General features: G+C 34.9%; 1 protein-coding gene across 1 annotated transcript in view; it reads right to left on the bottom strand.

Moving 5' to 3' along the window:
- Nucleotides 1-10,836, bottom strand: part of LOC106465012 (parathyroid hormone/parathyroid hormone-related peptide receptor-like) — a gene marked incomplete at its 3' end in the record, with an annotated part of 131,831 nt that overhangs the window by 5,314 nt on the left and 115,681 nt on the right. The window contains 1 exon segment of the mRNA XM_022392836.1: nt 2,929-2,998. Coding sequence (XP_022248544.1) covers nt 2,929-2,998 — 70 coding nt within the window.

Consider the following 10,836-nt stretch of genomic DNA (forward strand, 5'->3'; position numbering starts at 1 on the left):
ACATTTGGACTATAACCCAACTTTGAAGTGACTAATTTTAGGAGGGTCAAGATCAATGTTTGAACTGACAATGCTAAGATTCAGGAACTGATTCCCCGCAGTGAACACAGCGCATATGGTCCATTGAATAGCTTTGCTTTAAAAACCCACCATCAAAAATATTTGGGTTCCCCGCGGTGGACAAAGCAGATAGCCCAATCTGGCTTTGCTCTAAAACAAACAAACAACTCCACAGCTTAACTTGAAATATGTTTCTCGAACGACAACTTAGCTGCTACTTGAAAGAAAATTGTTGGTTTTTTCAAAACAATTTGTAAAAAAGCGCCATTGGCGATACAAAAGTAAGTACAACATATTTTCAAACCATTTACAAACAGAAATCTGAACAATAACTACTGAAGAAACGCTAACAGTCATTTCAAATCAAAGAGCTTTGTAGAAGCGAGAAAACGCTAATGATGCGCGTCCAACAAGCAGTTAAAAGGACAAAACTCTACCATAGCGTCACACGCATGTGGAGTCAACTTTTCATAGAGTTTTTCATATCTATATAAATCGCTTCACTCTGAAACACACCATCTAATATTTTACAGTGTCGCTGCTACTTGAAATACGCACCACTAAGGCTTTATGTTTCGGTGGTGTAAACTGTAGTAGTTTAGTAAATAATTTTGTTTTGCTATTCAAGTTTGAGTAACTTGAAACGTATATATATATACCCCTCATACAAATTGTTTCTAAAGCTTTTAAACGACCTTACGGACTTTTTGGCGCCAACGTGGATTTTCCTTCTTGTTTGAAATGGTCTAGAGAAGTAAACCTTGACAGCACCTAGAAAAACACACTTAAGGAAGGAAGTTTATAGTTCAAATTTGAGAACAATTTTCATCAGGAACGACCCATACCCTACTAATGAAATTTTAGCTATACATTAAGTTAATTGAAAAGTTTGAACCTATAATAACACATCATTTATCAAAACAAGAGCCATAGAAAAAAATATTAAATGAATGGTTGATTTTTGTTAACTTTTATATTTTGAGAAAATATGGTGGAGCTTAATTCCTGATCTATTGGTAAACATTATTTGATTTCTTCACGTTAATCTTACTGTAAGAATGTGTGTATGAGATGTTATAATAAAATATGCAATAAAAAACAGACCTGAAAATCAGCCTTTTCGCCTACACACACATGTATATAATATGTCAACACCTATGTAACTATAGCTACAAGGCTAAAATCCTTATTTTCGTACTCGCGTGAAACCTTACATAGATATCCGGCGGATCATTTATTTCAACACTAGCTAAATATAACTATAAAAAGAAAAAAAAGGAGTTATCAGAAATTTCTATTAACGTTAGATCGTTTATGTAAGGCTATCTCAAAATATGACAATCTGCTGGATGTGGTGAATGTAATTTAGGCTTCATACATTCACAGTCTTCTCAATTTCTTTAATGTTGATTTCATGCTCTCGGCTATCTTCTGGGAAAGCACTATCATAACCAGAGCGTCGAAGTTAATAGTGTGTAGCAAAAAATATCACGCTAAAAACAGATGATACTTTATGACACCTACTATTTTAGTTTTTGGTTTGTTTTTGTAAAGCACAAAGCTGTACAATAGGCTATCTGTACTGTGCCCACTGCAGGGATCGAAATCATATTTTTAGAGTTATAAACCCTCAAACTTATCCTGAAACAGTAGGGAGTGAGGCGTCTTTCTTTCGAGTGAAAAAATTCCAAACTTGTCTCAGTTGTTTTCCAAGTTTTTTTATGTATAGAGGAAATATACACACCCTGGAAATTTATATTTATATATTTTTAACAGGAAAACAAGAAAGTAAGTGCATCTTTAAAACTGAATATTAACACAAAACAAGCACATCTAGAACTGTATACTAATAAAAGTTATAACACTTACAACAAAATAACTAAATAATAACACAAAACAAGTGCACCTGCAACTGAAGAATAACAAAAGCTAGGGCATTTATAACAGAACAAGAAAATAATGGCATAAAATCAGCGAACTTACAACAGAATACTAACAAAATTTAGAGCATTTACAACTGAATAACTAAATAATAACACAAATCAAATGCACCTACAACTGAATACTAACAAAAGCTAGGACACTTACAACAAAACTACTAAATAATAACATAAAACAGGTGCACCTACAACTGAAGACAAATAAAAGTTAGAACACTTACAACAAAATAACTAAATAATAACACAAAACAAGTGCACCTGCAACTGAAGAATAACAAAAGCTAGGACACTTACAACAAAACTACTAAATAATAACATAAAACAAAAGTTAGAGCACTTACAACAATATAACTAAATAATAACACAAAACAAGTGCACCTACAACTGAAGACAAATAAAAGTTAGAACACTTACAACAAAATAACTAAATAATAACACAAAACAAGTGCACCTACAACTGAAGAATAACAAAGCTAGGACATTTACAACAAAAGAACTAAATAATAACACAAAAAGTGCACCTAAAACTGAAAACTAACAAACGCCATGATATTTTCAAATGAATAAAGTAGTAACACAAAAACAGTACAGCTATGTGCAAATGAATACTAACACAGAACCAGTGTCCCTATGAGTAAATAAAAACAAAACCAGCGCACTTACAACTGAATAATAACAGGAAATCAATACATTTCTAACGGAAAATTTGAGTAAACCGAATACACGTACAATTATATGACAGAATAATGATACAAATTTATTACATTTAAAACTGAATAGCTAAATAATGATACAACGTTTGTTTATTAACAGAAAACAAACGAAAAGTGACTAGTTATAGAAAAACAAAAATAAATGTGCAATTAAAATGAGAAATAATGTAAAACCGGAGCAATGGTGAATAACATAAAAGAATCAGGGAACTTACCACAATGGACAAGGTGATTGGTCCGCGAATGATCCAAAAATAACCCTGATTCTCATGAGTTGTCCAGCAACTAAAATTTTAAAAAGTAAAAAAAAAAAAAACACTTTGTGTATAAAAGCTTATACATTTTCGGAATTATTCAATGTGCGTTTCAGTAAATATTATGTCAAATGCTAATAAGATGTTCTTGTTATTCTCTAAGGAATCAAAGATACCACCAACCAGATAACTTTAGTTTCCGTTTATTTTTTTTAGATGTGACTGTACAAATGTCTGGAGTGATAATAAAGTTGAAGTGTAACCTAACTTTCAGTATTTATCGCGACTTCTAGTGGCACTCTGAAATCACAAATACATATGTTAGGAGGACCAAAATTTATCTAAATTGATATTTAAAGAACCATCAAATGAGAAGGTTAAGTACACTGTTTTGGGACATGACCCTCTGGTGACAGAATGACTTTATTCACCCAGATTAACCACACCTTATGCTCAAATTGCTGAATCGGCCAGGTCCGAGACCCGTCCCTCCTCCCATGGTTCTGGCATAATTTTGAACCATGAATCAGAGAGAAGGCAAACAGTTGGCAGCACCCACCGTCTGAAGCAGGTACTCTTAACCAAATAGCGAATCTCACGATCAGTGGATGAGTGTACAGCAGATGTTCTTTATATATTGCTCAGATATGTGGTACATTAAATTACAAATCGTTTTTACAACGATTCATGGATAAAAAACAGCGCCATACTCTCAAAACCCTTACATTTGTCGTATTATTAATTATTGCCAATGAAACATTCAATATTACAATATTTTTAAATCGACATTTTTTCCAAACTTCTTACTATCTCTAAAAATTTAAATTATTTATATTATACGAGGGGTGTCCGAAACGTTCGTGGCCCGGCCTATAAACAAAATAGATACTGGTTCAACTATGATTGATTTTGCAACATAATTTCCTTCTGAGTTTATAGATTTGCGCCAGTAGTGCTCTTAGGTCTATATGTTTTATTGAAATAACACTCTTTCTTGTTCCTCAATCGATGACTGGATGGTATGTACGAGGTCATCATCACTCTGGAACCTTCGACTATTCAGAAAGATTTTAAAGTTAGGAAGAGAAAAACGCTACCTGGAGCTAAATCCGGTGAGTAAGGGGGTGACTAAGTAATTCGAAGGCAGCATCATGGAGAGCATTCAAAACAACACGCGATTTGTGGGCTGGGGCATATTATTCTGATGGAACAGCACACTTTTTTTTATCAATCCTCTTCTCCTTTCTTTGATTTCTTGACGCAAGTTGTTGATTATGGATACATAGTAATATCTTGTAACAGTCTGACTTCTTTCTAAATAATCAACTAGTAAAACGCCCTTATCATACCCAAAAGATAATGTCATGACCTTCTCAGCAAAAGGGTGTGACTTGAACTTCTTTCGGGTGGCTGAACATGGGTGTTTTCATTGCAAGCGTTGCATTTTTTTTTGTCTTCGTAGTTACGAGTTTGTTGATAAAATCGTTAGGGTTATACTGAAACCTTTAGAGTAGATGCTGGCTTTCAACAACTTGGATTCGTTTCTGGTCAGGTGGCAACATTTTTGAACTCATCTGGAACTAACCTAACTCGTGTCTAACCTGTCACTCAAAATTCTTGCTACAGTACCTTTACCGATTCCCACTTCCTGTGCTAACTTTCTAATGGTAATTTTTCTGTCAGATATAACCAAATCATGAACTTTATCTACAATATCTGGTGTGGTCGATGTTTGGGGCTGATCTTCACACAATTGTCGACCGCGTTAAACACACCACAATACTTTTTATGCCGAAGCACTCTCTCCTAATGTTGCATCCATGTCCTGGTGTATTTCTTGCAGCGGGTTTTTCTTTCTTAAAAAATATTTGATCCCGACACAAAGTTCGATCTTCTCCATGATGTTTAACACTACTCACTTCTTTCCTTCAAACACCCGCAACGTTATATGTTATCCTGTTGTTTACTCAGAAAGTGGTTCAAACTTAATACTTATCAGGAAAATAATTATACATTCCAATTTTTTAGATCGGGTCACGAACTTTTCGGACAACTTTCATAGAATTCCATCCATATTCTGCTTTAAACAGGTTTTTTTAACTCTTCTGGTGATATTCTACCCACCTCTGTTTTTGAACTATCAGGTTTGACCGAAATAATCAAACTTTTCGTTTTCGTTTTGACATCTTTAAAATCTTTCCTACACAAATATACCAATGATGTAACATTCTCTGGGTGTTTCTTCTATGACTACTGAAATGGAGACAGTTTTATTAATGTAACTTGTTAAGGGCCTTTACGCTGTAGTAAAATGGCCTGGTTTTAGGAAGATGAGATGAAGCCCTTTCCAGAGCCCTTACAATCTGTTTATGCAAAAACTTATCTACTGTCTACGCATATCCCATGACAATTAACGGCAAGTAACATGATCAATGAAGATAAAATGATGTTTATGCATAAAATACGAATATTAACACACTAAATGCGTCAGAATTAACCTTTATATGGTTTTTAGGGTGCTAATTATAATACATTTGCCCGGCATGGCCAGGTGGTTAGGGCGCTCGATTCGCAATCCGCGGGTTCGAATCTCCGTCCCACCAAACATGCTCTCCGTTTCAGCCGTGGGGGCGTTAAAATGTGACGGTCAATCCCACTATTTGTTAGTAAAAGAGTAGCCCAAGAGTTGGCGGTGGGTGGTGATGACTAACTGCCTTCCCTCTAGTCTTACACTGCTTAAATTAGGGACGGCTAGCGAAGATAGCGCTCGTGTAGATTTGCGCGAAATTCAAAACAAACAAACAAACAATGTATAGTTGTCTTTAACAAGAAATATTTTTCAGTTCAGTTGCAGTGTCGTCTTCCAACCGCCGTGTCAAAAAATAGTGTCATAGTGCTTTCAGTCAGGAGATCTGTTTTCTAAGAAAGTGCGAAAGAAGGGTTGTTGCCATTGGTTGAAACATTTTGTGACCCTTTTCTTTGGTGGTTTCTTATATAAATTCCCACTGTATTTTATCCGTTTCTAAACGAAAACTAGTTCGAAATCGGAGAACAATACTAATGTTAAAGTGTATTAGTTCGCTAATATAAATAAATAAATCGCCAATAGAGAAAACCCTAATTTAGGTTACCAATAAAAGAAATTCTAAACTTGAAACTTTAAGGAACATGGAAAAGGTGAAATTATGGATTATCAAATGACTTCAAATAACTTAGAGGATTGTCAACGAAAAACTAAATAAAGCCGTTGTTGTTGATTTTAGCGCAAAGCGCTATACAATGGGATATTTAGGCTCAATCTACCGCGGGGAATCGAACCCCGGATTTTAGCATGGTGTGTAAAGTTACCGCTGATCCACCTAGGAATACGAATTTAAGCAAAACTCTGTTTTTCTTAATACTTCTTGTGCTTGTGGGAAGTTTAATCAATGAAATAAAAGTGTGAGTGATTAAATACAGCAGTGAGAATTTGTGTATAATAGAATGGTTGGTATTTTCAATCTGAACAGCACCTTATGTGTAGATGGGCTATACGTCCAGATCAGAGACCCCTTAGGGATCAAGTATAGTCGTCTCTCCTACCTTTGAACTATTAACAGAGAAAGGGCAGCCGGTCAGCTGCATCCGCCACCACAAAGATGTTTTCCGGCTTCTTGAACCAAGTAATTGGTTTGATTGTAACTTTTATAACGCACCCATGGCTGAAAATTCGGAGTTTGTTAAGCGGAGTCACAACTCAAATTTTGTACCTTCCAATCCGCTAACCACTAAGCAATATAACTACAATAGCAACAACTATTGAAAATCAAGCACTTGAATTGATAGATATTTATTTAGGATCGGCGATTAGGTATTGATTTTGCATACTTGTGATGTGGCATGTGTGAGTGCTGTCGATTGGGAATACCTAATCGCCGATCCTAAACAGCATACCACATTACCACGCATGCCACATCACAAGTATGCAAAATCACCGATCGACAGCACTGTAATGTGCTATGCTACTGAGCTATTAATAAATGAGTTAAATTAGTAAATATTATTAGTAACAGAACTTATGAGTGGTGAAGAACTGTGTCACGTGTCTAAAGTTTCCTAAAATGACAGAAGACATTGGTTTTGAGTGTATTTTAAGTTTCGAGGTATCAACTGAATATTTTGAATTTTTAACTAGTAGTAACCATAGAGCACTAAGTGTGATAGAGAATGTTTTTTTTTGGGGGGGGGGGTAATATTTAGAACTGTCAAAAGTGCATCTTGTTGGACCAATCAAGAGGTAGAAACAACGATATGGCCCTTGTTTATATTTGCTAGGCTAAGACCTTCTTTCATTTGTTTGGGTCATAGGCAAAGGTCAGGTCATAGGATTTTCTCTATTTAGAAAACTTCAGATAAGTCTTTCTTCGGTTTTAATTCACGTGAAATCCCGTATCTTGTGTGAAGATATCTTCCTTTCTAGATCTCTATAAATAAACATTTAAACTTCAACTTTCGTCACAATTCCAAAGTTCATCTGGGGATTTCTTATTCTCTGATCATCCATCATTAAGCCTTTAAACTTTAGCTTCAGTAATAATCCCATAGCTTGTTTGCATGACTGAATAATAGTGTAAATTGAAAGTGTAAACTTTGTTGGTAAATGCAACTTAAGGATTTATTTTGCAAATTTCAACTCCGTCCCATTTTTTCTTCTTCAGGCACAATCAAAAACTAACTTATTGTTTCTTTTTTGTCTCGTCTTCCTACAAATTTCTCATCCATAGTTTCTAGGAACATGGTTTAACATGAAACTCGACCAATGACAGGACACCACGCTCTAATGCAGTGGTTCCCAACCTGGGGTCCGCAAGCTATGTTCTTTAATTAAATAATGCACGGAAAGATACAGAATAATAACAACGTAAAAATCTGAGAATGTTCTTTAACTGTCACAATTTTTCTGGCTCTCTACGTATGTGAGAAAAGCCGTTAATAATTCAGCTAAGCTCCTCGATGCGTTCTGGTGGGAAAAACATGTGGAACATAGTATCAATAAAGCAACATTAACCAGTTCATTAAACAAGTAAGTTTTTTAATACTGCTGTTCTTTTAATTGCACACTCAGTTATACATGTCTTTTATTTGACAGTGAAAAATGAAAAAACAGGTTAATTATTAGTTAATAAAAACAGTTTGTTGGGTAGACTTAATCTTTCAAAAACATGGGGTCTGTGGGGAAAAAATAAAATAAAAGGAGGTCCTTGGTGGTGAAAAGGTTAGGAACCACTGCTGTAATGATATATACCTTTGTATTTCTGCTAATTTTCTCCAACATCAAGGCCCTTAATAAATAAATGCCCACTCACTTTGAACTCTTCATGAGTTGTAACGGCTTTTACTCATCCAAAATATATTATAATAATAATTTCATATTATAGGTGATGTAGTCATGTATTCATGTAGAATTATTCTATTTTTTAAATAATGTCTACAAAATAAATTATTACAGCTGTACAGAATGCTATAAAAATATCTGGTAATAATTTTAAGTACGTTCCTTTTTACACAAGACCAGGTTTTGCATTAAATCCGGTCGTTTACATTTTCTGATCATACCAGTTTTTTAATACTTTGCCAGCTTAACAAAAGAAAATACACATAATAGAACTTCTCAACGGTATTTGTTAATGTATAGAAAACCATATAGATATGTAAAGATGATTTTTTTAATGTTTACAAGATATAATCCTTATAAGTTAATTGAATGATAATGAATATGGGAAGCGGGAGGACAAATTTTTATGACTTATTAGGCTTAAGATTGCTTTGATTAGTACACTGTTGGCGAACAGGTTTCACATGTTCGCTGAAAAAGAGCGAAAACTTCGTTGATAACACATGGAGTATGTATTTTGATTATGGTTTGGAATGGTGAAGGAAAATAAGTCACTGAGTTAGTTCCAAACGATACCACATTTGGCACTCAATTTATATACAACTCTTTATTTTTAAACCCTATATTCTTTAACTTTGCCCTTAGGCAGTTCCAAGAATTAGAAGAGTGTATAATAAAAGTATTTCAACCACTCTATAATCGACATATCCATTGCCAACGATATAGCGAATCTGGAGTGGTTGAGATAGTATTATCACACGCGTCGTTGGTAGTGGACAATGCGAACACAGTGTTGTTGAATTACTGTTATTAAACACTCTTCTAATTCTTGGAAATCCTCAGTACACAAGATAAATAATGTAGTGTTAAAAATATTATAGGCCTAATGTTAATATCTTATAACAAGCATAATTAATTGTAATCATGCTTCGCCAGCTTGGAAAAGGCGTTCACACCATAATAATCATGTTTTTGTTGTTGTTGTTGTTGTTTTTTTTGGGGGGGGGTCCCTCATCGCTTTGCTGTTAAGCACAAAGCTAAACATCGAGCTATACGTGCTTCACAAAGGCAGGCCAAAAAACAAAACTGGGCCTCATACATAGGTGACTAGCTTTCTTTAAAAGTGGGTAGGGAGTCAAGGGTAACTAGCGTTTCGAAACGTTGTCCAAAAATTTCTAAGGCCGATATAATCCTCAGAAATTTTCAATCAAGTACTGAGATTCAGTATTTATGTTGCTACCCGTATTGTTGCTACCCGTATCACTCATAATAAACCCGAGCACTGAACAACAAGTATTACTTTTTAGTATGTAGCTTGTTGTATGGTTATTTCAGGCCTATTCTAAGCTTATTTTATAACTGCACAAATGTAATTATAAAGAGACTCGGCGCGTATCTGATCAAACTGACCCACACCCCTCCTGACCAATCAACAATCTTACTGATTAATAATTTAACGAAATATTCAGAAATATTACGTTGCACGCAACTCAAAATTTAAAACTGGCATCAATTCCGCAGTTCGCCAAAACTTGTTTGTCGCGCAGGGTTCATAATGCATACCACACAAAACAACACGTATTAGTGTGTTACTGATAAGTTTAGTTAAATATAATTGTAAGAACAAACAAGTTATCATAAATTACGTTGATCTGTGGAAGTTTAAAAGACATAACACGAAGTAAATCTTACTCCTTCGAAGATGAGTACGCTGATATGTAATACAATACTAAGAACAAAAACTGCAACAACTTAAACATTACATGTAGCACGTAAACATCGTTTCTGATAAGCAAAACCTTTTATTTATTAAACGAAAACCAGTACTTATTTAAGATATAAAACCATCTCAAATCTAAGGCATTAACATCTGTATACAAGTAGGGCTCAACAAGCTATCCAGTCCACACTAGTAAAACGTTGACATCAAGTGACTACGGGTATTATCATTTTTCACCACTAACAAAATAAGGAATCGTGTGTGAAACGACAAAATGCTAACTAGTTCACACCAGCAACGTTGACACCAAGTGACTAAGGGTATTGTCATTTTTCACCACTAACAAAATAAGGAATCGTGTGTGAAACGACAAAATGCTAACTAGTTCACACCAGCAACGTTGACACCAAGTGACTACGGGCATTATCATTTTTCACACTAACAAAGTAAGGAATCGTGTGTGAAACGACAACAGGCTAACTAGTTCACACCAGCAACGTTGACACCAAGTGACAATGGGTATTATCATTTTTCACACTAACAAAGTAAGGAATCGTGTGTGAAACGACAACAGGCTAACTAGTTCACACCAGCAACGTTGACACCAAGTGACTACGGGCATTATCATTTTTCACACTAACAAAGTAAGGAATCGTGTGTGAAACGACAACAGGCTAACTAGTTCACACCAGCAACGTTGACACCAAGTGACTACGGGCATTATCATTTTTCACACTAACAAAGTAAGGAATCATGTGTGAAACGACAAAAGGCT

Source organism: Limulus polyphemus, unplaced genomic scaffold (assembly GCF_000517525.1).
Source record: "Limulus polyphemus unplaced genomic scaffold, Limulus_polyphemus-2.1.2 Scaffold1811, whole genome shotgun sequence".
NCBI lineage: Eukaryota > Metazoa > Arthropoda > Merostomata > Xiphosura > Limulidae > Limulus > Limulus polyphemus.